We start from the raw sequence: 27,432 nt of genomic DNA, 5'->3' as shown, positions 1-27,432 counted from the left end.
TTATCCTTCATGTTGAGGCTGGTGTTTGGGTAACTGATCAACACTGGGGGATTGCTATACGCTGGGAGATTTGCTATACTCCCCTGGCTATAACTACTAGCTCTTTTAAGAGCTGTTCCTGCTCTCTGGTTTTAGGAGAGGTTCACCCACTGGAGCCTTGTCATAGGTCCAGGGTGGGTAGGAGACGGTGAGACCTCAACCAAGCTTCGGCGGTTCGTGGGGTCTGCAGTGCGTACGGTGTCAAGTGGAGTGCTTGGAGTCCCCGGAAAGCACTAGGAGCATCTATCAACGGAGGTACCCGGTCGGGGTGCTAGGCGTTCCGTTACAGCGCCATATAGCAATTTGCGTATGGCGGTGCGACGTTCGATCCCATCTGCATACTGGTTACTTTCATACTCCCATACTGGTATCGCACACGAGAAGGGCATTAATGCGGTCGAAAACCTCCTGATCTCGACTACATACAATGAGACAGAAAAAAAGTGTTTTCTCTCACTTCTGAAGGTGGTGTTGGAACAGAATTATTTCCTTTTATAAGATTCCTTTTACCAACAGCGCCGTGGGACCACGATGGGATCGAATGTCGCACCACCATATGCAAATTACTATATGGCGCATTTTGAGAGTGAAGTTGTCTAATCCAACTCTTTATATATCCATCACTGTATCTTTTGGCGTCGTTTTATCGACTATATTTCTTGTGTATTGCGCGGCGACGTTCGGTCCCTGGGGCAGTTTACTGAATACCTCAATTCTGTTTGGACTGAGCTACAGTTTACCCTGCATTATGATGATCAGAAAATCTCTTTCCTGGATACATGGGTCATAAAAGGGGATGATGGTAAAATATACACAGATTTATTTACAAAGACCACGGATCGTGATAGTTTTACTTACCTTCACCAGTAATCATTCAGCGGCCACTAAAAAGTCTCTACCCTATTCCCAATATCAAAGGGTTGAACGCATTGTGAGTAATGCAGAGACTTGTGAGATAAGATTGGATGAAATGACCACAAAGTTTAAGGAGAGAGGTTATCCCATACACCTATTGCAGGAACAGAGAAATAGGATAGAGATGACACAGGGGGTTAAACCTAAAAAAGAACCACGTATTCCATTAATTGTCAAATATCATCCCTGGACCCAGAAATTGAGGGGAATTGTTAATAAACACTGGCATGTTATTTCCAGGTCGTATCCACAGATAATGGAATTCCAACAGCCAACTATGATGTGTTACAAAAGAGCCAATAATATTAGGGATAGAATAGTTAGGGCGGACATCGGGGGCAATAAGACCGCATTGAGACAGAGTGCACTATCCTCCCCTAAATATGGCACTTTCCCTTGTTTAAACTGTATAAATTGCTCAAGTGTAATAAAAGGTAGACATTTTTCCCACCCACATTCAGGTGAAAGTATAGCGGTACGGGGCAGGTTTACATGTGATAGTCGATATGTGATCTATATCCTCAAATGCCCTTGTGGTTTAATATACGTAGGGGAGACTTCAATGAGGATGAAGGACCGGCTGAGCAAACACAAGTCCACAATCAGAAAGGGCAATTTGTTGCTCCCCATAACATACCAGGTTCACCAGCAGAAACATACGGTAGCACAGGTACGTTACCCAATCACTGAGGGGTCTCATTACCTCGTCGCGGTGGAGACGGGAACAAGTTACTATTAAAAAGGGAGGCTTATTCGATCCACCGGTTTCAAACGTTGGAACCAAGAGGCCTCAACCGTGATTACAATGTGTATGGCTTCCTATCATTTGTTACTTTAATGTCATTTTATTTTAGCGGAATTGAAACATAATGCTACTAAGTTTTCCATCGCACATCTATGAACTTCCACGTTATGGTTCGCGCTGCCGATTTGATGTTCACTCATGTATTTGTATATATGCTTTTCGCTACATTGTTGCACTTGGTGGTGGTTATTGTGATGACCTCAGTTTCTTTGTATTATGGCGGTCTATTTAAAGAAGTGATTTCTTTATATGTTTGTACAGTCTGATGAAGGCACATTGTGCCGAAAACGCGTCACTAACCATTGATGAGTGACCAATAAATCTAGCATCCTAAAAGCTACCTTGTGCGAGTGCCGGTCCTTTCTATATTGCTGTTTCCTGGGACGCCAACCCACGGACACGTGCACCGCCACGCTACTACACCGCAGTGCCGACCGGTTATCTACATATATTAAATGAGGTTGTCACCTCGGGCATGATGCCATCAATGGCAGGTCCCACCTCTGGGAACCCAACATGGTCTGTAATGTTTCTCACGGCTGGCTCCACCTAAACTAACATGGAGATGGGACCGTGTGGCAGGCGGAGCAAGCCCTGAGAAGCATTACAGGGCAAAGCATGCTGGGATTGGTTAGATAAACCTGCAGGAAGTTCTGCAGGTAGACATCCTGCCAGGATGCAGTGATGTCGAGTACAGGGGAAGAAAAGTGCTAAAAAACAGGTATAGGGGGCAAGAACATGCAATGTTTGGGGTACTCTGGGCAGAAAAAGAAAAATACGAAATCGGAGAACCCCTTAAAGCTTGTAGGCATAAAGATGATGAAGGCCCCTTTCACACGAGAGTGACGGATTAGGTCCGGATGCGTTCAGTGAAGCTCGCAGCATTTTACAGGCAAGTTCAGTCCGTTTTGTCTGCGGTTGCGTTCAGTTGTTCAGTTTTTTCCGCGCGGGTGCAATGCGTTTTGATGTGTTTTTCACCTGCGTGATAAAAATCGGAAGGTTTACAAACAACATCTCTTAGCAACCATCAGTGAAAAACACATCGCACCCGCACTTGCTTGCGTTTTTCACCGAAGCCCCATTCACTTCTATGGGGCCAGGGCTGCGTGAAAAGCGCAGAATATAGAACATGCTGCGTTTTTTCACGCAACGCAGAAGTGATGCGTGAAACAAACTCTCATGTACACAGACCCATTGAAATGAATGGGTCAGGATTCAGTGCGGGTGCTATGCGTTTTCACGTCGCTCATTGCACCTGCACGGAAAACTCGCTCGTGTGAAAGGGGCCTGATCGCTATCGTGATGGCTGAGAATTTACTCTGGTTCCAGGAAACGCGTCCTGACTCCTGTTTTGTTGTGCAGGAGACATACGCCGTATGGGAACCAGACAGACTACAGAATATTTGAGCTGAACAAACGTCTTCAGAATTGGACAGAGGTAGGTCATCCAGAGGTAGGTCGTCCTCCTGCCTTTAGATAATCCAGTACCTATAGAAATTCTCGTGTGTTGAGAAGTTGTATTAAGTAACCGGCGCTGCTTCCGTTTCCAGGAATGTGACAATCTCTGGTGGGACGCCTTCACCACAGAGTTCTTTGAAGATGACGCCATGCTGACCATCACGTTTTGCTTGGAAGACGGACCAAAGAGATATAGTGAGTCTTGTAAAGTAGTTGTCCGGGTGCAGTCAGTGAAGCGCGGTCACCCATGTCGTATGAGATGGTTGCTACTCATGTCCGCAGGCTGTGTACGGTATTGCAGCTTAATGGTCTTACATGCTACAGTACTAGTCACTAGCACAGTTTCTTCAAGAAAGCAGACATGATCTTGTCTGGGTATCGGGAACTACGTGAGCGTACTTAAAGTAGTCGTCTGCTTTGGAGAACCCCTTCTTAATGGGGGAAATCATCCTGCGACTACATGGTTCTTCCTTCTCATTACAAACCATCCATTTAAAACATTGGGCTTCTCGTGTAACCTGGTCAGGACTCTCTGGGTAATTTGGAGGGGGGGGGGGTCAAGTTCATGACTGGTGAACATCTGCCCCTTATTGACCCTTGTTGCCTTGGTATGTCTTAAAAGGGGCATATGGGAAGGGGGCGCCTAAAGCAAAAGGGTTTACCTACACGAACCTACCCCAATATGGATCTTACAACTCTTCTGTTTTTCATTAGATGGTCTTGCAAAATGGACCTCATCACAGGGGGAGGTGGGGGGGGGGGGGATGCAGATATGCTCCAAAGTGGGCATTTTTGGGAAGTTTTGTGGGTCTTTTGTTAGTGTAGCTTATTAGGCTACTTTCACACTAGCGTTCGGGTGTCCGCTCGTGCGCACCGTTTGAAGGGGCTCACGAGCAGCCCCGAACGCATCCGTCTGGCCCCAATGCATTCTCAGTGGAGGCGGATCCACTGAGAATGCCTCCGTCTGCCAGCGTTCAGCCTCCGCTCCGCTCAGTGAGCGGACACCTGAACGCTGCTTGCAGCGTTCGGGTGTCCGCCTGGCCGTGCGGAGGCGAGCGGATCCGTCCAGACTTATAAGGTAAGTCAATGGGGACGGATCCGTTTGAAGATGACACTATATGGCTCAATCTTCAAGCGGATCCGTTCCCCATTGACTTTCAATGTAAAGTCTGAACGGATCCGCTCAGGCTACTTTCACACTTAGAAATTTTTCTAAGTTATAATGCAGACGGATCCATTCTGAACGGATGCGAACGTCTGCATTATCGGAGCGGATCCGTCTGATGAAACATCAGACGGATCCGCTCCGAACGCAAGTGTGAAAGTAGCCTAAAGGAGTTTTCCTGGACTTGTATCTTGATGGCCTGTCCTCTCGATAGGTCACCAGTATCAGTTCGGTGGGGGTCCAGTTTTTTTTTTTTTTTTTTAGTTTTTTTGGCAGCTATTGGCTCTGGAGACTGTACAGCCGACGGGAGGCTTTGTCCACTGTATAGTTGCCGGAGTACCACAGCTCAGCTCCTATTCACTTGTATGGGATCTGAGCTGAGGATCCCGGCACAACCACTAAACAGTGGACTAGAACCTTATGCTTCAGATATCGTCCACTGTATGGTTTGTGGTGCTAGCGGCTGCCCAAAACAGTTTATCTGTGGGGGTGCAGGCTGTTGGACCCCCACTGATCTGATCTTGATGACCTATTCTGAGGATATGTCAGAAAACCTCTTCCATGAATAGGGATTGCAATGTTGACTGGTATTCCCAGTACTGTAATATATGTTGGAATTGCTCTCGTTCACGAGGGATATACCGGACAGTAGTTGGGAGGGCTGAAGAATAAGGCTGGGTCCAGATGTGGCCGATACCATGCTGCAAATCCACATCAATTTACTCTCTGATGCAAGTGTATGGGGTCCGAAACCCATGTGTGAAAACTTTGGCAGACGTGCTCATTCAATTCCAGAAATGCAGCAGATTTTCAACATGAATTTCACCTTTTCCAGCGAATAGGGGGAAAACAATCTGGGGTTTTGCACCAAAATCTGCAGTGGTAATTATCTGCCGCACTTGGACCTGACATACCGATGCCATTCACATTAATGCCTATGGAAGGGTTGTAACCCAAGGTTCCTGGGCCCCGATACAAGATCTGTATCGGGGTGTTGTCTTATGTGGAAGAGGAACCTTTGGGCCCCCCTCGGGGACTGTCGTGGCTGCCGCCATGACACTATGTCCTTTCTTTGTGCGTGGAGCGTGACTACTCTCGTAAGAACTGGAATAACCTGCTTTTGTTTCCTGTCCCTTCAGCCATTGGACGGACGCTTATTCCCCGGTATTTCCGCAGTATATTTGAAGGTGGCGCCACAGAGCTGTACTACATCTTGAAGCACCCCAAGGAGTCATTCCACAATAACTTTGTCTCGCTCGACTGCGATCAGTGCACGATGGTCACACAGCACGGCAAACCCATGTTTACACAGGTACAATCGCCAAGGCCGGATTTAAAGGGGTGCACGGTCCCCATGTAAACCTGATGAAATGAAACATGATGCACGATTTTTTTTTAAGATCTCAGCTTGAGGTCTGTGAATGGAAACGGAGACTGAAAATGGTAGGGACCTAAAGCCTCACAGCTGAGGGTTTGTATTACAGTATCCAGCCTGGTTCTTAAGGCTAAAACATTGTAACAAACCCTTAGGACAGGAGAGAGATTTTGGGTTGCATATGTGTTTAGCTCACGGGGTTGTCAAGACTGGATAGAGTTGATCAGATCTTTTTTGGGGTTTTCCCACTATGGATGCAAATGAGATTGTTCCCGTTCACTGACTGCCAGCAGAGTTCTTGAAAATGGGGACAAATGCAAAGTATAATACCCTCAACCAGAAAATGACACGTCTTTCTAAAGTCTGACTATAAGAACACGTCAGAATTTACAAATTAAGATAAGATATATAGGTGTATGTAGCAGAGCTGAGTGTGTCATTTGGTCCGTCAGCTAAAACCTGCACTCGTCCTAAATTAGGACTCCGGATATATTTCATAGCTCTGTCCGTTGTGTGGTGGACGGAGCCGCTTACTGCAGTATTCACTTCAGCGGGAGCAGCGCAGCAGTAACCAGCTCCGTCCACTACACAATGAATGGATCTGTGTAGTTCTGGTGCCAACTTCCGCGGCTCCGGAGCTACTGCAGAACAGCTAAGGGTGCGGAGTACCCGCCGATCAGTTATTGATGCCCTATCAGTAATAACTATGGACAAACGTGGCCGCTATCTTTCAGAAACGAGCACCTCTCCTTGGTTGTGTCTGGTATTGCAGCTCAACTACATTGATGTGAATGGGGCTGAGCTGCAGTACCACACACAACCTGCGAACAGGGGTGGAGCTGTATTTGAAAGCAGGCAGCCATGTTTTTCTAATCCTGAACAACTCTGTAGTATTGACGCACATGGTAGGATGAGCAAACAAGAAATGTTCATATGCTGATGTGCAACATGGACTCTCCGTCTAAGAAGACTGACCGTGAAGATCAGCTCTGGAGCACAAGTGTCTGCCATACAGGCAGCACGTAGGCTTTGTAGTATCTGGGCACAAAGAGGCTTTAAATTTGGCGAAATAAGATGTGCTGTATCTACTAATATAGGGAAGAACTAATAGGCGTAATGCCATCTAGTGGTCATCTAGGAGTATAGCTGGTATTTTTGCATATCCTTTTTTTCTTAAAAGTTCGTAAAACAGATTTGTTCACGTTATCTCTGTAGGTGTGCGTAGAGGGGAGGTTATACCTGGAGTTCATGTTTGATGACATGATGAGGATAAAAACGTGGCACTTCAGTATCCGGCAACATCGAGAGCTCATTCCCCGCAGTATCCTCGCCATGCATGTAAGTACAGAACACGGTCATCCAAATACAGTACTAATGTTTGGTGAGCTGAATGGCATCATCAGAACTCTTCATGGCTCACTGAGGTCCCATGTGCCTATTGAATAGATTTGGTGCTCACTATCTGACCACCACCAACTTTCGAAGATGAGCCCACAGTTTTTGTCTTAAATTTAATTTTCTATATTTGAATTTTTCTCAGGCCCAGGACCCCCAAATGTTGGACCAGTTGTCAAAGAACATCACAAGATGTGGACTTTCAAACTCTACGCTCAACTACCTCCGGGTGAGCAAATTTATAGTTTATGGCCATTAGGTCCAGCATCAGACATGCAGGGCGTTATTAATGTTAATCATATGGCCACTCCAGCATCACACATCCGTCCTCCGGCCTATGTTTTACAACTTGCACCTTGTCTGGCTAATTAATCTTAACCGTCTCCTTAGCAAGGTCCTGAAGCTCATTGCAGCCTCCCCTCTCACACCATGTGGCTTCAGCTACGCTCTACTGCCTGTTCCCTGCTGCAAGTCCTTATACGATATAAAACAGTGACATCTAGTGTCAGGAGTAAATACTGCAGTACACATTAACTTACATGATGGGGCACATTTCACAGCAAACACATGTTGAATACACAGTGCTGATTGTCATTACTAGTATTTGTCTCTTAAAGGGACAGTGTCGAGCAAATAAAGGAACATGTCACACATAACATGGGCAATCTCCTGGTCATACCCCACACGGCTTAGCTCAGCAATAAACAGATCTATGTTTTTTGGGGGTTTTAACCTTGGTTTTACGTCTTTTTTCTCCTCCCCAGCTGTGTGTAATTCTAGAGCCTATGCAGGAGCTCATGTCCCGGCACAAGACATACAGTTTAAGCCCCAGGGACTGCTTGAAGACTTGTCTATTTCAGAAATGGCAGAGAATGGTAGCGCCACCTGGTGAGCACTCCTAAGAACTACACTTCTTGTTCTTTTTGCCTTTTTGTGAAGCCTGCCCACTCTGACCCCTATCGTGTCCTTCCTGCAGCTGAACCTGCCCGACAGGCTCCTAATAAGAGGAGGAAAAGAAAGATGTCTGGAGGGAGCACAATGAGCTCTGGAGGGGGCAACACAAACAACAGTAATAGTAAGAAGAAAAGTCCGGCCAGTACCTTCGCCCTCTCCAGCCAGGTACCTGTAAGCATCACCTTTTAATTTTTTTTCTTCCTACCCTAAGTACCTGATATGTTCTCCTCCTACCGCGAAAAAAAATAAAATAATATCCCAAGATATCGGACATACCATATGCACACTTTTGGCGTGCTTTGGGTGAATGGAGTCCTATGGACACGTACGCCAAAAACATAATGCGAACAGAGACCCTTGTTTATGCTAGGGGTGTAAGTCATTTATAATCTGCAGCCCTGGTGGTCCCGAGGTACGGGAACTCGCACTCTTTTACCTCCTTCTCCATCCTTATGTCTCTGATCTTGAGAAATTATTTGCCAGGCAAATTTAAAGGGGTCGTCTGGGCTACTCTCAAGGTAGGCGATCACTGATTGGCGGGTGACTGATACCCTGCACCCCCAACCATCAGCTGTTGGGGTGTAGCTCCACCGCTGTAAGTCGCCACCTTGTAGTGGACAGTACTAATCACTGCAGGGCTGGCCTCATTGACTACACTCAGCTGACCGTTGGGGTGAGGGGGGTGCAGGGTGTCGGACCCTCACCAATTCAGCTAGTGATGGCCTGTCACCTCTAGCGCCTCTTAGAGGGGCTGGGCAGCACTGGCAGGTCTACCTAAGGGATGGCAGCTTCCTAAATAGTTTGTACCCGCTTGAAGCAAAGTGTTAATCAGCAACCAGCAATTTAGAGGTGTTGTCCAGGATTCGAAAAAAAATAAAAATACAGTCCTGTGTTCTTCCAGTAACAGCTCCATATCCGTCCATAGGTTGTGTCTGGTATTGCCACTCCACGCCATTTAAGTGAGTAGGGATGAAGTGCAATGCCACCGACCACCTGAGCAACAGGTGTGGTGCTGTTCTTGTTTCTGTAATCCTGGAAACCCCTTTTGATGACCTCTGTTATAGACTAAACTCCAAGATCTCACTGTGTTGTGATGACTTTTGCGTGCTTGGAAGTATCGTATAATTGGCCCCCTTCCAGATGGCCACTTCATTATGCATCACGTGTGGCCCAGTCTTCTCAAAAGTGGCACTGTCTCTTTAAGTTACCTTGGTCTGATTACTGCTGTAATTTCAGTGCGATGCTTAGATTTTTTTTTTACATTAGTATGGAGGAGGAGGAAGATGAGCTTTATTTTGCCCCGAGCTCCTGCCTGCAAATTAGTGTAATGCTCTTGGGAGCCGATATCGGCGTCCAGCTCGACATTCCCCATATTGTAGGAAACTGGTTCACAATTCCTGGAAACTTGTGGTCAGGTTCAACCTCGATGCTTTGTTCTCCGCTTGGAACATCTTCTGTTTTGCAGCATGTAATAATGTATATATTCTTGTCTGGGGTCACCATTGGACCCGATTTTCAGATGACTTTGCTTCACGTGGCCTATCTTGTCGTGATCGTGCATTCACAGCTGCATTCAAAATTCTGTAAAGTTCTCTGTGCCAACTGTCCAGCATTCCCTGCTGGATCGGCATCATTTCAGAGCCTGCTTTGGTGATTTGCATTCTGGGAAGCGTCCTCTTTGCACCGGGCCGCGTACTCCAATGTGCAGTTGAAATAAAACAAGCTGCCTCTACTGCATTAGGACGCCTTCACACATTGCAGATCTTGTGGCAGAAAATTCCGCTACTGTAAATCGGTTTCATTCATTTGAATGGGGGCAGCAAGCGCACTGATTTCTGCAAGCTCCATTAAAGTGAAGGCGCCCTTAGAGTGGCACAGCTAATCTGCTAAGGGCTCATGCACACGACTGTAAGTATTGGCGGTCTGCAAAAACCGATCCGCAAAAAATACGGATGACGTCTGTGTGCATTCCGTATTTTGTGGAACGGAACAGCCGACCCTTCATAGAACAGTCCTGTCCTTGTCCGTAATGCGGACAATAATAGGACATGTTCTATTTTTTTTTTTCGAAACGGAAAGCACACCAAGTGACCTTTATGTTCGTGTGCATGAGCCCTAAGGCTTCGTTCACCTCACCGTTCAGCCTTTCCATTCTCCTGTTCAGTTTAGGAGCAGGAGAGCGGAAAGGACGGAGAAGGCACATAACTGAGCCAAACGGAGCCTAAGGACCCCATAGACTATAATGGGGTCCGTTCTGTTTCTGCTCAGAAGATGATTTTTGGAAGCGGAGACAAAAGTTGTGCGCGCAGGACTTTTGTCTCCGCTTCAAAATCATCTTCTGACGCAGTTCTATGGGGGTGCCGGCCGGGTGTATTGCGGATCCTCAATACACTACGGACGTGTGAATGGACCCTAAGGGTGTGAGGATTCACTAGCTTGGTGATTGTTTCCAGTAACAAGCAGCAGAATTATAAATGCAGCTGTGGAGAATAATCCAGGCTGTGAAGCGATCTGTTAAAAAAAATAAAATAAAAAATGTGCATTATATTTATACTTCAGCTGTAAAATGGTGTCCAGAGGTGAACGTACCTTTTGAAAGTTCTCATTTAGGAGGGGAGATTTATTTAAACACAAAAAAAAAAATGTTGTGGAAAGTGGCAGAACTGCCCCTAGTTCATTGATTGGTCTGCAGCATTGATTTTGTAAATGGAAAGTTTTGCGCTCTCTTTTATAAATCTGCCCGATCTTAGAAGGTACTGACTCACCTTGCAGAGATCCGGGTAAAAGGAGTCATTACTGCAATGCTCCCCGGGAGAATTATGCAGAGTAGCTCTCCCCCCCCCCATCCGAAAGACGAGGCTCTGTCCAGAGGGTTGTCTCTGATTTCTCTGATAACTTGAATAATGTTTCGAGGCCTTTTAAAGAAATTACTTTCTTATGCCTCATTCACATGGTCCGTGGTTGATCCGTGTTAGGCCATCCATAACGTGTCTGGATTTCTTGGACCAAATAAACTTCAGTGGGTGTGAGGGATTCGTGATCATGAGCAAAAATAGGGCATGCTTCCGTGGTGTTGCCACAGAACTACGGTCCACGGGAAACCACTGTGTGAATATACACATGAAAGCCAATGGATACGTGAGCAGGTCCGTGGAGACCACGGACCACTCGCGTATCTGCACACATCCACGATTCACTGAAGTGTGAACGAAGCCTTAGAAAAACAGCGCCCCACCTGTCTACGGTTGGTGTCTGGTATTGCAGCTTGGCTCTATAGAAGGGAACTTGCAATGCCACATACAAACTGCGGACAGGTGTGGAGCTGTTTTTGGGAGGAAGCAGCCCTGTATTTATTATGCCGGACACCCCCTTTTTAAGGGTCCTACATTGACTTGCAGGGGCAGTGGAGAGACGGCCTACATTCAGTTTTGCAAATCTGCAAGCATGGTCTCTGCAGCTGTTGGAAAACTACTACTCCCAGCATGTCCTGACTGCTGGAGGCACAATGAAGTGCAGTTGGTTTGTAGTGTATTATGCATTTTAAGCACCAGTCGCCTGCTGGGAGTATTAGTTCTGGAGAATTCCGTCTAGGTATTTAACTGTATTATGGAGTTGACTATGATCTCTACATATTTGTATGTACTGAGGTTCAGCAGAGCTCTATGATGGGGAGCACAAGTCACCCAAATAAGCACAAACGGCAGCAGAATATGAGATGTAAAGTCACATAATCTGTGCATTTACTGCTTCTGAGCAAGTTCTATACGTATCTGATATCACAATATACGGTGACATGGAGCGGAATGCAGGAAATCTGAGACATGAGAACCATCACCTTCTATATGTTATGGCGCTGTATGTGAAGACTATTGCACAGGTGATTATTCTAGGATCCCTAGCCTGCAGATTAGACCAGCTACACGTTATGTCTGCTGACAGTAAGCTGATTGTGGGGTCTCCCCCTGTTGGGCCCCCTTGCTGTAATTTGTGGGGGAATCTAGTGTTAAAGGATTCTTTTTTTTCAAGTTATCCCCTATGCATAGAATAGATGATAACTAACTGATCAGTGGGGATCTGACTGCTGAGACCCACAGCAGTCCTGAGAATGGAGGTCCCGTTCCCCCGTCCTGGCGGAACAACAGGCTGCATATGCGCCGTGCAGCTTCAGTCATTCTCTGGAGATGTCGGAGTATAGTGCTCTGCTAATTCTGGGGGTCCCATAGAGAATGAATAAAAATAAAAATATTTTGATATGTCATGGGGATATATATATCAAAGATTTTGATTTGTAGGGGTATGAATGGTGAGACATCCCCCCCCCCCCCCCAATCACTAGAACGAGGGGAGAGAATCATGCGCCTATCGCGCTCCCCCTCTCGTCACTGAAGGAGATGGACTCAATATAAAGTCTATGGGCCTGTCTCCTGCAGTGAGTAGAGCGTGAGATATGCGAGTGCTTCTTTCCCCCCATTCTAGCGCTCAGACAAAACCTTTGATATGTCGCTATGACATGAACAGTTTTACAGGGATGCTTTAAGTATAAAATTCCCCTGTGGCACCAGGAGAAATAAGCATTACCTGGTGCCCATTTAATCATTGGATTAAATTGGGGGGTGTCCCTCTATTAAAGGGGTTATCCCATGATTAATGTTAAAAATGAAAAGACAGTCTTTCTAACAAAGCTAGAACCGGCCCTGTAACTCACATGGGTCCAGAGATCTCTCCATTCATTGCTCTGCTAGATTTATATCAGACTGACAGCTCAGGGGGCGTGTCTTTTCTGCTGCAGTTAAGGGGGTGTGTCCATGCTCTGCCTATCTCAGCTCAGAAGGCAGTTGGAGGATGAAACTGAGCATGTGCGGCCATCTCAGTGAGCAGGACATAGAAATAGGAAACGGGTGGTGCTATACAGACACATTTTATTGAATAACTCAGTGGCAATACAACATTTTTAATTACGTGCAATTACAAAAGTGATCAGAACTGTAGAATATTTTTTGTGGGACCACCCCTTTTAAATGCAACCGGTCTTACAGTATATGTCCACCTTTGATGTTATAGTTTATACACTGAGACCTAATCTACATTAAAACTTGAGTAACCATTAATACATTTACTTGTTTCATACTAATCCTAAATTATAGTATTGTACTCCAGAGCTGCATTTATAATTCTGCTTGTTGCTATTAGAAACGGTCAATAAAGGTAGTCAGACACGTCCCTAACAGCTTTCCAGCTGGCTACTGTTGAGGTGCCCTTGAATGAATTTTAGCTACTGGTTTAAATTCCCTGTGCAAAAGCTTTTACAAACTTCACCATATTTCTCTTTATTAATTACCTCTTTGCTACCTGCATTTGACTCCATGCCCTAGGTCAGGAATCTGCAATCTCTGACACTCCGGCTATGGCGAAACTACGACCCCCAGCAAGTACACTTCCTTGGCTGTTCTGAGAACTCCCACAAAAGTGAATGGAGCATGCTGGGAGATGTAGTTTCTCAACAGCTGGATTGTTGAAGGTTGCTGACCCCTGCCCTAGGTTATATCTGGCCGCAGTCCTAAACTCTGTAGGAGGTGGAGCCTCATTCTGTAGGAGGTGTGGCTAGATATAATTAGTATATTAATAGTCCTGTTTGGGACTTGCGGACAGTATTGGTGGGGGGGGGGGGGAAATAAAGCTCAAGCAGGACTTGCATCCATGTGACGAGACCCGTGCAAGGTTCTTACCGGGAATAGATATGGGTAATGCGTAACTCATGCTTCTTTGTAATGACTGTAGGGCTTTAATCCTACATCCCTTACGTTACATGCATTTTTGCAGGCCTCAGCTTTCCCCTGACCTCCCAAGAAGCCGCTTCTGACCACGCCTAGTAGTGGAAGGAAGGGACACGCCTCTGCCTTGATTATGTTTCTGGAACTCTTCCCTTTCAGGATGTAATGGTGGTGGGCGAACCAACCCTTATGGGAGGAGAATTCGGGGATGAAGATGAGCGACTGATAACCCGCCTGGAGAACACTCAGTTTGATGCTGCCAATGGAATTGATGACGAGGATAGCTTCAATAACTCCCCCGCACTGGGCGCCAACAGCCCCTGGAACAGCAAACCACCTTCAAGCCAAGAAAGCAAATCGGAGAACCCAACCTCACAGGCTTCACAGTAAAGATTTAAAAAAAAAAAAAGGAAAAAAAAAAAAAAAAAGAGAATAAAATATATATATGTGTATACCAGGCCGATGTGGAGGAACAAAAATGTTTGTTTTAAAATAAAAGTCGAGAAAAAGAGAAAAAAAAAAAAGTTGAAACTTATCTACCTGTAAATTGAAATAAAAATGACATTTTAAAATGAACCCCTTTTCTGCAGGACCTACCTTCATAGGAAAGGGGTTACTGCGAGAGGAACCGAGGTACTGTGGACCAGTAACTGCGAATGAACAAAGTGGGGGGAGGGGAATTGCGGTGGTGGGCTTTGTAGGGAAGTCATAGGGTAGGATGGGCTCACTAAAATGCCGTTAGGCTGTCATGTTGAGGCCTGACTTATGGGGCGTATGAACAAGTCAGATTACTAGTCTGGCCTCAGTTGTGTCCACTCTAAGGCTGGCCATACGCATGACGACCTGTTGGTCAATGGGTAGGTCCACATGGAGTTTTTTGGAGCAGATTTTTCTTTAAGTTTTTCAGCCAAAGCCAGAAGTGGCTCCAGCAGGAAGGAGAAGTATAAATCCATCCTTTATATTTCCGATTCCTTTCGAATCCACGTCTGGCTTTGGCTGAAAAACCTGCAGGAAAATGTTCCTCCAAAAAAAAAAAAGCTCCATGTGGACCTACCCAAATGAGCTCGAACTTTCCCACCGGGTGGAGAGGAAGCTGCTGCCAGGGACCTCTGGTGACAGCTTATCTCCCCCGAGAACAATAGGATTGGGCATGTTGTAGTCCAACAGCCCATTCATAACCTCCCCTGACGCGAGTCCTGAGGCCCATACACATCAACCAGTCCCACAGAAACCAGCCACACATCATTCGTATAAATGCCAATTTTTGGCGTAATTAAGAAAATGAAGGCTTTCTATTTCCCACGTCTGTATTGACATCCAAACAGAGACTAACGAATGGCGTATTATTGCATACTAAATTAGCCACAGATGGCGCCGTGGATCCAGAAAAGGCTAGGAGATGGCAGGCTCTGCATGCTGAGGGAGATTTCTCCTCCAGAAGGAAGAGACACTGATTTGGCTACTTTTGAGAAGTTTCTTCCTTCTGAAGGAGAGGTAATTTCCATGTTTTTTTCCCTTGTTGCATTGCCTCCATACACAGCTGAATTAGTTAACCCCCCCACCTCAAAGATGACCACATGATGTGTATGGCCCCTTTCAGATGTGAAGCCTTTTCTAGTCACTAGCGCATATAGTTGCACTTCCACCATATCGCTGGATTTATCTGGTGGCAGCATTTGTAGAATTTGTAATGGCAGAAAAAAATCTTGTTGGCATCTCATCTGTAAATATTAATGGCATTTTAAGGAATATTCCGTTTTTAGTCACCCCCCCTCCCTATTTTAGAAATCGGTGAATGGGTATCCTAGCTCGCAGGTCTGACTTTCTCAAAGACTCTTTAAAGTAGCTTTTGATGGAACACAACTTTAAAGTGAATTTTTTTTATCTTCTATGATCATGATGGTTCCAGGTCTAATATTCTGTGCTTATTCATTAATTGATCTTGATGGCGATTGGAGCTTAGTTTTTCTGATACAGAGCTCCAAATCCCCTGAATAGACCAAGAGCAAAATAATAATACATTTTTGCTGCCTTCAGCCACCAGTAGAGGGAGCTTACTACACACTGTTGTACTATTGAGGTCAATGTATAAACTGTCCGCAGCAAGTGCTTAAGCTCCCCCTAGTGGTTCCAACCGGTAGCAGAAGTGTTACCAATTAACTTTATTGTTATAGCTTTTATTATTAAAAAAAAAAAGGAACCTTGGCTGTTTGAAAAAATATATAAAGAAATTGACACAGATTTTTTTTTTTACAAATTTAGCTTGAAAATGGTGTTCAAAGCTCGAAATTCACTTTACTGGGGTGCTGCTTCCTGATGTGCAGCTTTGGGCACATACAATATGTGGAAATGCCACTGTTCCCTATGTAGGTATAGGCCTATAGACGTATTCGATGAGTCCTAGTAAGGTTACACCTCCAGGAAAGGGCCCTTTGCATTGGACTGGTTGAGCAAAGATATGCAGATGGAAGACTAGGACCACACATGCATCCTCTGCCCGGTAGCTTGGCATGACGTGGGCATTATTTATTGTATTGTGTAAGGCATTCATCCATTTCTTAAAAAAAAATTGTACATGATCCTTTTATCCCTAGCAGTTGCGGTATCCACAGTGCCTCGTTCTTTCTTGCTTTTCTAATTTTTTTTTTTATTATTATTGTTTTTATTTTTTTAATTTTATTTTTAAATAATATTATTAAAAAAAAAAAGTAAGTTAAAAAAATGCTGTCCTGATTTTGTACTGGCTCATTCTATATCTCTGGGGAATCTTGTTTTCTACAGTTCCAAAAGCTTCAAACCAAGGAAAGACTTTGCCGAATTCCTTTGTAATCCCTCCAAGTGGAAGAGACGAGAGAGCGATTAAGGCTCCCGCTCTTCCCTTCTATGTAAAATTGTGTGATAACACCCCTCCCCCTCCTTTCTCCTTACCAACCTGTTCTCTCGCTTGGGTTTCTGTATCTTGTGCCTGTACATTTCTGCTCAGTAGAAGCCGTGTGTAATTCTAGTCTTAATGTATTATCACTTTAGAAAAGATTATTCATTATTATTTTATTTTTTATATGTATAGGTTATATGATATTTGGGGCGGGCGGGGCGGATTTTCTTGTGTCTCCATAACGAGGACTGTAATAAATGGGGGTTTATTTTTGGTCACCAGTTCTCTGTACCCATGTAATGTTCAATGGTCTGGTTTTCATTTGTATGTGTCTCTGGGCCAAATTTTTTTTAAATTTTTTTTATTTTATTTTTAGGGTTTTGAGTCGAAAGCAGTTTCCTTGAAAGCAAAAGAATGATTGGGGTAGCTTTAAATTTAAAGGTGCTGTACGGCTTGCTGCTTCTTGATGCATGGCTGGCTTTCCTGCCAGATCTGTAGACCTCATAGAGAGCAGCAAGTGTGAATTGTTCCTTTACATTTTAAGAATGTTTTATTGTAAAAGCAGTTTCAATTGATTTTTCCTAATTATTTTATTTTAATATACAACCCAATGGTATAACGGAACCATGATGAAATGCTGGTTTCCGTTTTTTATTTCTATTGAAGTATATGATGGATTAAAACGGATGGTCTTGAAAAGTGTTCAGTTTTTCGAATCAATTTTTATTTTTTCCTGTTTTTACCATTTTATAATGGATTTCGAAAATGAAATGGTAGTGTGAAACCGGCCTTATCTTAACATGAGGTCAAGAACCTTGGGGAGTTAAGATGTCAGTTGTAATAAGGCAAAGCAACTGGGCCTGTTTGCCGTTCTAACGCAGTTTTATTACACCTCATGGCTACAATCATACAAATGCAATCAATGTCTTACCTCCATGAGGTCCTTTAACTCGTGTTGATCATGATAAACCAATTAGGCTGACTGAAGCATGAGTCACCAGTATTTAATGCCAGAGATTCTTCGTAGAAGTTATTCTAAGAGCCAGTCTGCTGACAAAGCATCTTCAAGAATAAAAATACATAAAGTCCAGTTGCTCTAACTTATTACTACTGATGAGTAGTGTTGAGCGAACTTCTGTTTTAAGTTCGGCTTCCGGTTAGCGGAGAATCCCGATATAGATTCCGAATTCCGTTGTGGTCCGTGGTAGCGGAATCAATAATCCGCCATTATTGATTCCGCTACCATGGACCACAACGGAATCCATATCGGGATTCTCCGCTAACCGGAAGCCGAACTTTAGACGCCGAACTTAAAACAGAAGTTCGCTCAACACTACTGATGAGCTATAATATTAGTGTTAGGAATTAGTGTTGAACGAACTTGTGTTTTAAGTTCGGCGTCTAAAGTTCAGGTTATCGAAGAATCGCGTTATGGATTCCTCTACCACGGACCATAACGGAATTTAGAATCCATAACGTGATTCTTCGATAACCCGAACTTTAGACGCCGAACTTAAAACACAAGTTCGCTGAACACTATTAGGAATCCATTGGTCGTTCACCATTTTAAAAATTCCTGCTAAGTTTACTAAAATCTATAACGAGTAAAATTCATCTGTTGTTGGAAGGAAGTGACGATCGGACACAATTTTATGGTTTTCCCAAAAACACATTGTTTGGCCTTTTTAACTTGCAGCCTTTTATCCAAATTGTAAATGTTTGACATCTAATGTCTGACTGTCTCAAAAGTCCTGTTTTAGAAAATTAAAAATTTAAATAATTAGTGTTGGCCACAAAGAGTGTCTCTTGCTTTGGAGGACCCAGCAGGTCTGAGAATTACACTCAGAGCTCATTGGCACTGTGTAATACTTAATTTGCCCTGCGGTGGTGCTGCAGAGAGAAATTGAACACTTGTTGTGGGATTTCTGCACAGGTTACAGGTTATCCCGCCGATCAGATGCTATCCAGAGGATAGATCATCAGTTTAAACAAAGTGCAGAACCCCTTTAAGTCTGAATTAAAATACTGATATCCATTCTGGGGCCCATATTACCCTGAAGAGATCCTGAAATCATGGGTGTAAGAGCAAAGTTAGGCCTGAATCAGCCAGCTGTAATGATGGTGCATTTTAGCATCTTGCATGTGGCAAGCCACGTCCAGCCATTCGTTGCCACGGGTGGGTGTATTCTGGTCACATACAGCCAACCACACCATGGGGGGGGTTGCACCTAAAGAGCTCATCCTCACAACTGGGTCTGTTTTTCAAGTTTTCAACATAGGTTGCTCCATTTCTCTCTTCCCCCTCCACTGAGTGGGTAGGTGCCAAAAAACTGGCCTGGAATAGGACTAGCGGGGAGTTTCACAGATTCATTAAAAGGATATTCCCAACTGGGACACCTATAGCATATCCACAGGATATGCCATAAATGTCCAAGAGGTGGAACCCACACCTATTTCAAAAATGGAGTCTAGTCGCGCTTGAATGGCAATGTGGTCATGCTTGCATGGCTTTTTCCATTCTGAAAATGGCTAAGGCTACATTTTATGTTTCTGGTAGCAGGTAGTATGAGTGTCGGGTATCGGTTAGACAAAAACTGTACAATGGTCTTTGTCTGGGTGAAACCCGACGCTCGTGCTGGAAAGCGGCCGATACCATGTGCGCTGGCGGTGAATGGCAGTATCCGGCAATGCCTCATCCGGTGAACTCTGATCGGGTTACCGGAGACGTGAATGTAGCCCAAGTCAGCATGCTCGGCTACTTTCAGATGTGCTATTGAAGAGAGCCGGGCGTGCGCAGCCACATCCCCATCCGGGGTGCGACAAAGCTCTATTATGGGACCTACACCAATTGGACATTTATGGTGCTCCCTGTGGATGTGTGCCATAACGATTTCAGATGGGAATACCCCTTCACAAATACATGTGAATAATGGCATTGACTTGTATGGGTCAGTGTGCGATTGTTTAAAAACAAAAAAATGGTGAAGAAAAATTTGTGTCAATAACCCCTTACAGCCGCAATCCCATTATCTGAACTTGGCGCACTGTAGATCCTCATGATGCGGTTCTAGTCACTAGATGCTAAAATGCATTCATGTTACCGCCATCTGTATAAGGCCCTACACAAATCCTGATTTATTGGGCGTTACCAGTAAGCGATCACTTTAGTCTGGCACCATAAGGCCTCCTGCATATCGGTCAAGCAAAGTGCGGATAACTTCCGCGTGCATTCTGCATTTTTCTCACTCCCATAAACAGAAATGGCTATTCTCGTCCGCAATTCGAATCATAAATAGGATGTGTTCTATAATTTGCAGAATGGCCATCTGCAAAAAAATATGGGTTTGTGTGCGACCCCATAGAAATGCAAACAAGGTTATGCTGGCCCACCAGAGGATCCGCCAGACTCTGATACCATAATCGGCCTTAATGATCCAAAAGAGAGCCTTTGGAGCCAGTCACTTGACACGAAGGTCTATTGCTGTGATTCAAAACCTATTAAACTTTATGGATGATGTGAAGGTTGGGCCTCAAGAAAAATTTCCTCTGGTGGGCCCCAGTAATCCCAGTCTGACACTGAATGCAGATAGCCCATGGGTGAAAAATACAGTTGTGTGAACGAGCACTAAAAGTAATAGCGAACTCAAGGTAAACATCTTTCTACAATTCTTATGATTTTGTAATCTTGTAGTTGGCCACTAGGGGGCTCAATTGTCACAATGTGTTTACGGACTAAACTTTCTTTTAAAGAAAACGTATCAATCTCCTCCACTTGTAAATACAGCTTTTTTAAGTGTTAGGTGACTTTTCTCAGTCCCTACAGCAGAAGGCAGTTCTCTCTGGAAAGCTATCCAATAGCCTCCCCCCCAACAATCCCAATTGCACCAGGTCTTCAATTATATCGGGAAGAGAGCTGTCCATTTCCATATAGTCATATATTGCTCAATATATAAAAAAATTAAAATCTGATAAAAGTTTACCTTTTTAAATTGTGATACATTTTTATGACCCTATCCTGGTGGCAACAGACGCCCACATTTTTAGGCATGTGACCTGATTGAGCTGCAACCATAACCTGAGACAATAGGTGGTGCTTGGCTTAAGACAATTTGAAGGGGTTGTCCAGAATTAGAGAAAAATGGACGACATCGTCCACAAACAACGCCATACCTGTCCGTGGTATTGCAGCTCTGCCCCATGCGCTTCAATTGAGCTGAGCAGTAACATTAGATACGACCTGTGGACGGGGGGGAGGAGTGTCATGTTTTTCTAATCTTGAACATCCCCTTTAAAATTAAGACTGGCATGAAGCAAATGTCTTTAATAACAGAATGTTCCTCTCTACGGGCTGCCAATGACCGGGACCAGGGTCCAGAGTTTCGGAGATGTGTGGGTAAAGTCAAGAGGTCTGAAATCCGAGTCCGGAGAGTCCTGGAGATTAGCTTCTTGTGTTTTGATTGGCTGCATTTGCCTGTGAAGAGGTGCTGGACCATAAGGTCTTTTTTGTACCTGACATCTGCCTACAATTCTCTGTATATTGTGTTCAGTAGAATCTATTACTATTTATTATATGGCTTTTAGGTTACTACCTCCATTCACTCTTTTGCTTCTAACTTTTTTTTATTTTTTTAAGTTCTGTCTTCCCAATTTGTAATCTACAGCAATACATTCATTGTAAACCCCTGTCCTATTTTTATGTATAGCTCGCCCGGGGCGGTAATGGAGGAGACCTGTAGAATATATATATGTATATATATAAATGTATGTGCGTGCTTCATTATATATATTTTTTGAGTTCATACAATGTACATTGAGGTCAGAAAATGCCATGAACTCCTGTTTAGGATTTTTATGTTGTGAAATGGTGACATCTTTTCCCCTTCGCCGCCCATCGCCCTGTAGACTTTGCCAACGATCAGCGCACTCACATGACAATGCGTAGTTTGTGCCATTGAGTCCTGTATGGTACCAATAAAAAACAAATCCATTTTCATACTGTTCATTTGAATCATTGTAACCCCCCCCCCCCCCCCCTCCCCCCTTTCATTTTTTTGGGCCTCTGGATCAGAGGTGGTTCTTCTTCTCTGGTTTCTTTATATATATATATTGTATAATAAACTCTACCTGGGTTTCTATGTGTGAACGTTTCCACTCTGGTTTCCTCTTTTATTACTGAATCGTTGTGTCTGCCGTGACTGGATGAGTGCACCCGATCACAGTATATTATATTACAACCTATAGATGTGGAACACTACACCTCTCAACATAACCAACCACAGGACCTGACCAGAATACAAAGCTATAGAACATTACAAGCCCCAACATGACTCGGCCGCTGGATAGGACCATAAAACAATTGTATTATACTCTATACCTAGAACACTACAACCCCCAGCATGACTGACCAACATGACAATAATACAAGTCTATTATACAATATACAAACCGCAACCCCCAACATGACCTGAACATAATACAGTTCTATTATACTCTATACTAGAGATGAGCGAATTTCATATTTTGAAATTCGTTCACGCTTTGGTGGTAAAAGGTGAATTGCGTTATGGATTTCGTTACCACGGACCATAACACAATTCTATGACTGAATGCCTTTGGAGGCATTCCGTTATTCATTCCGTCATAATAGAAGTCTATGGGCTGCAAAACGGATCCGTCCCGTTTCCATTATGCAGGGGACTCCTCTCCTGCATAATGGAAATGGGACGGATCCGTTTTGCAGCCCATAGACTTCTATTATGACGGAATGCCTCTAAAGGCATTCCGTTATAGAATTGCGTTATGGTCCATGGTAACGGAATCCATAACGAAATTCACCTTTTACCAGTAAACGAAGCATGAACAAATTTCATAACCTGAAATTCGCTCATCTCTACCCTATACATAGATCACTACAACCCCCAACGTGACCCGACCACTGAATCTGATCATAATGAATAATGCCCGTGGTTTTGCTCGCCTTTAAGGAAGGTGATGGCGCTCTACATATACAGTACAGACCAAAAGTTTGGACACACCTTCTCATTCAAAGAGTTTTCTTTATTTTCATGACTATGAAAATTGTAGATTCACACTGAAGGCATCAAAACTATGAATTAACACATGTGGAATTATATACATAACAAACAAGTGTGAAACAACTGAAAATATGTCATATTCTAGGTTCTTCAAAGTAGCCACCTTTTGCTTTGATTACTGCTTTGCACACTCTTGGCATTCTCTTGATGAGCTTCAAGAGGTTGTCCCCTGAAATGGTTTTCACTTCATAGGTGTGCCCTGTCAGGTTTAATAAGTGGTATTTCTTGCCTTATAAATGGGGTTGGGACCATCAGTTGCGTTGAGGAGAAGTCAGGTGGATACACAGCTGATAGTCCTACTGAATAGACTGTTAGAATTTGTATTATGGCAAGAAAAAAGCAGCTAAGTAAAGAAAAACGAGTGGCCATCATTACTTTAAGAAATGAAGGTCAGTCAGTCAGCCGAAAAATTGGGAAAACTTTGAAAGTAAGGTCTATTTGACCATGAAGGAGAGTGATGGGGTGCTGCGCCAGATGACCTGGCCTCCACAGTCACCGGACCTGAACCCAATCGAGATGGTTTGGGGTGAGCTGGACCGCAGAGTGAAGGCAAAAGGGCCAACAAGTGCTAAGCATCTCTGGGAACTCCTTCAAGACTGTTATAAGACCATTTCAGGGGACTACCTCTTGAAGCTCATCAAGAGAACGCCAAGAGTGTGCAAAGCAGTAATCAAAGCAAAAGGTGGCTACTTTGAAGAACCTAGAATATGACATATTTTCAGTTGTTTCACACTTGTTTGTTATGTATATAATTCCACATGTGTTAATTTATAGTTTTGATGCCTTCATAGTCATGAAAATAAAGAAAACTCTTTGAATGAGAAGGTGTGTCCAAACTTTTGGTCTGTACTGTGTAGATAACTGCATAAGTCCGAGACTATTTTAGGGGAGTGGGAACCATACAGTGATAATACATAACCTCCTGGAACATGGTTTGAGCAGCTGTCAGATGAGGAACTGCTCCTTTTAAGCTGGGTTCACACGGGCGAGATTTCCGCGCGGGTGCAATGCGTGAGGTGAACGCATTGCATCCGGACCCATTCACTTCTATGGGGCTGTGCACATGAGCAGTGATGCTCTATATTGTGCGTTTATCACGTAGAAGTGAATGGGGCTGCGTGAAAATCGCAAGCAAGTGCATTGTTGCTAAGATGAAAGTCTTTTCACTGTATTATTTTCCCTTATAACATGGTATATGAATACAGAATGCTTAGTAGAAGGTCTATTGAGGGTTAAAAAAAAAATTAAAAAAAATGAACTCACCTCCTCCTCTTGATCGAGTAGTTGCCGATCTCCTCTTCTTACGTCTTTAATCATGAGCTGCCAGCTAAAAGACCTGTGGTGATGTCACATCACATGGTCCATCACCGTGGTGATGGACCATGTGACGAGCTCAGTGACGTCACCACGGGTCCTTTGACAGGTCCTGAAGAAAGAACAGGAGACCGGCCGCTACGCGATCAATTGGAGGAGGTGAGTTAATTGTTTCTTTATTTTTTAACCCTCAATTGACCTTGTACTAAGCATTCTGTATTAAAGAATGCTATTATTTTCCCTTATAACCATGTTATAAGGGAAATGTTATAAGGGAAAATAATTACATCTACACAACACCGAACCCAAACCTGAACTTCAGTGAAGAAGTTCGGGTCTGGGTACCACATTCAGTTTTTTATCACGCGCGTGCAAAACGCATTGCACCCGCACGATAAAAACTGAACAACGGAACGCAATCGCAGTCAAAACTTACTGCAATTGGGTACCTACTCGCGAGGGTTTGCCGCAATGCACCCAGGACGCATCCTGAGCCAAAATGCGACGCCCGTGTAGACCCTGCCTTAGACTCTACTTTTAATGGAAAATAACTGGGGGAGAAAGATGTGGCTGTTAATGCCTGCATTGTGACAGTCCCTCTCATGATAGGTCATCAATATATCAGACTTGCGGAGTTCAACTACTGGCACGCCCACTGATCTGCTGTTTTAAGAGGCTGTGGCGCCCCTGTGACCCCTGCAACCTCGTCCTCAGACAGTGACGTCATGTTCATTACGTGGCCTAGGAGCAGCTCAGTCCCATTCAAGTGAATGGGACTGAGCTTCAATACCAAGTATAGCCACTATACAATATATGGCGCTGTGAGGAGGCTGGAGCTCTCTGGCCTCTTCAAACAGCTGATCGGTGCTAGCACCAGGTGTCACTCCCCCACCAATCTGATGCTGATGGCCTATCTTCAGTATTCTACACAGTCCAGTTGCATCCATTAAAAACCCATAGACTTCCATGGCAACCCTTTTAAGGCTAGTGCTCAAACAGCCCTGGTGATAACGCACTTGCGACCAGACGGACAATTGCTCTCGATTCTTTCATTGAGGTGTCATTCGTTTTTTTTTTTCCCTTTGGGTTCTATCAAACTGACCTGTGGAGGCTGCTCCCCATATTCACAAAATTGCATAAAATCGTGACATAGCATGCCCTAAATCTGCATAAGATAAGTTGCCGTGGACCCCCAGCCTAATTCAATTGTATCAGGAAATTGCTTATAGAGCGGTTGTCCAATTTAGCAAATCCATTTTCATATACAGTATTCAGGGAGTTAATAGAGAAGGGTCCTCTGTTCAGGATGCTCATCTCTTGGCCCGGGGGGGGGGGGGGGGGGGGGGGGTGAGCAGTTCCAAAGAGCGTCCCTCGCTCTGGAGGACTCATCCTGTCCTCTATTACACAGGTATTCCATTGATTTCAGTGGATGCTGTGTAATGCTTCATTTCACCTGTGGTGGCACTGCAGGAAACCGAACACTTAGGCCTCATGCACACGACCGTTGTTGGGTTCCGTGTCCGTTGTTCCGTTTTCCATCATTTTCTGCGGACCCATTGACTTTCAATGGGTCAGTTGAAAACTCAGATAATGCACCGTTTGTCATCCGCGTCCGTGATCCGTGTTTCCAGTCCGTCAAAAAAATAAGACCTGTCCTATTTTTTTCACGGACAACGCTTCGCGTCCGTGATCCGTGTCAGTTTTTTTCCTATCATTTGCAAGGCAAACTTGACTTAGATTTTTTTTTCACTTTTCATGTCTGGTGATCCTCCAGAAATCAAGGAAGACCCACGGAAACAAAAACGGAAACGGAACCCCGTTTTGCGGACCGTGAAAAAATACTGTCGTGTGCATGAGGCCTTAGTGCCCGGTTCCTCACAGATTACACCTTGGTGGCACCTTGAATAATATTTCCATTTAATGGGTATTTGCAGTTCCTTTTGACCCAAAAAGGTCTGTGTGCCGTAATACCTATGGTAATATTGAATTTTTTTAAGCGATTTTTGAAAAAAGGAAAGTGATATGACCGCGACGCTGATGTGTACTATGTCTGCCATCTTGGAGCTGCACAGTCCATTTTATAATGGGGTTAGCAGCTATGTGTCCAGTCTATAGTAGCGATGACGCTGGTACGTATGTAGGTGTATATATCGCGATATGGATATGATATTGCTGTTTGAATGTGTTAGCTATATCTGGATTTTTTTTTCAATTTTTACTATGAAGATCTATATTTCCTGGAAGATGTTGATGCCAGGGTGCTATAGGGAACATTTCATCCCCAGAGGCCGCAGCATTGCCACGGTGAGTCTGTAATTAGCCTTCCATCTGCACGCAGGAAAAGTGTCTATGGAAACCAGATAAATCTCCTGCCGTGTTTACTTAAAGGAGCTGTTCATGCTTTTCAATGTTTAACGAGGCTGCTAGTCCATGCGTCTCCTGAGTCATAGACACCTTTAAGGCCGAGACAGTGACCCACCACGGCCAGAGGATCTTCAGTGAGCAGTAGGCAGCCATATTGCACTCTGCACAGTTCGTATATTGCACAGGAACGACATTCAATGTGCGCCAGAAACCACTTGTCCACTCTCCCAGAATGTCCAGGAGACTCCTAGAAGAAGGACAGTCCTCCCCCGGACTCCTGGAGGAGCATGCAAATCTCTCCCAGAAAGCAGCCCTCCATTAGCTCCAACTGTATGTGGCGCTAGGATGTTGCATCCTCACATTCAGCATCGGCGTGACCTTCTGAGAAAGGGATGTATCCATGCCCTGCAAAAATTGGGCAATTTACAGTCGGAGACCAACTGCTGAAAGTCAGCGAGTATGCATAAGACCCTCCAAGCACCTTATAGCGTACATGTTTCCATGTACACCCCCCCCCCCCCCCCCCCGTGCATTGTGAATGGAGTGGAGATTTAGCCATTGCCCTTGTAGCTCTCTCTATTCCCTTCTATAGGAGTTCCCCTTTAAGGCCTAAAGAGGGAATGTTACCCATGGATGTCTATCGGATAGCAGCGCAGAATACAAGCTGTAAGCAAGACGGCGTTCTTTCCGTAACTCCCTTAGACTTTAACAGAGAGAACTGCACGCACTACATTGAATTCAATGGTTCAACTGCTTCAAATATGGAATGCAGTGTTGTAGTAGTAAAAGTAATGTGAACAGTTTCTAACCCCACAAAAAAAAACAAAAAAAAACTGTCCTGACAACACAAAATACACCGAAATAGAACTGGTTAAAGGGACATGCTCTTTTAATGCCTAATTTTTAT

General features: G+C 44.3%; 1 protein-coding gene across 12 annotated transcripts in view; it reads left to right on the top strand.

Moving 5' to 3' along the window:
* LDB1 (LIM domain binding 1) overlaps positions 1–14,453 on the top strand; it is a 145,468-nt gene extending 131,015 nt beyond the window's left edge. For 6 of the 12 annotated variants that reach the window (XM_040437839.1, XM_040437833.1, XM_040437840.1 and 3 more), the window contains 8 exons: positions 3,122–3,212; positions 3,310–3,412; positions 5,522–5,694; positions 6,973–7,095; positions 7,298–7,381; positions 7,917–8,040; positions 8,129–8,277; positions 14,037–14,453. In XM_040437839.1, the coding sequence (XP_040293773.1) occupies positions 3,122–3,212; positions 3,310–3,412; positions 5,522–5,694; positions 6,973–7,095; positions 7,298–7,381; positions 7,917–8,040; positions 8,129–8,277; positions 14,037–14,267 (1,078 nt within the window). In that variant the 3' untranslated portion in view covers positions 14,268–14,453. Of the gene's footprint in view, positions 1–3,121; positions 3,213–3,309; positions 3,413–5,521; positions 5,695–6,972; positions 7,096–7,297; positions 7,382–7,916; positions 8,041–8,128; positions 8,278–13,926 lie in introns of all 12 variants that reach the window. The other 6 variants (XM_040437836.1, XM_040437837.1, XM_040437835.1 and 3 more) reach the window with 5 other exon arrangements.
* The last annotated feature ends 12,979 nt before the right edge of the window (positions 14,454–27,432 follow it).

This window comes from Bufo bufo, chromosome 6 (assembly GCF_905171765.1).
Source record: "Bufo bufo chromosome 6, aBufBuf1.1, whole genome shotgun sequence".
NCBI classification, from domain to species: domain Eukaryota; kingdom Metazoa; phylum Chordata; class Amphibia; order Anura; family Bufonidae; genus Bufo; species Bufo bufo.
This window is presented reverse-complemented; position numbering and strand designations above follow the sequence as displayed.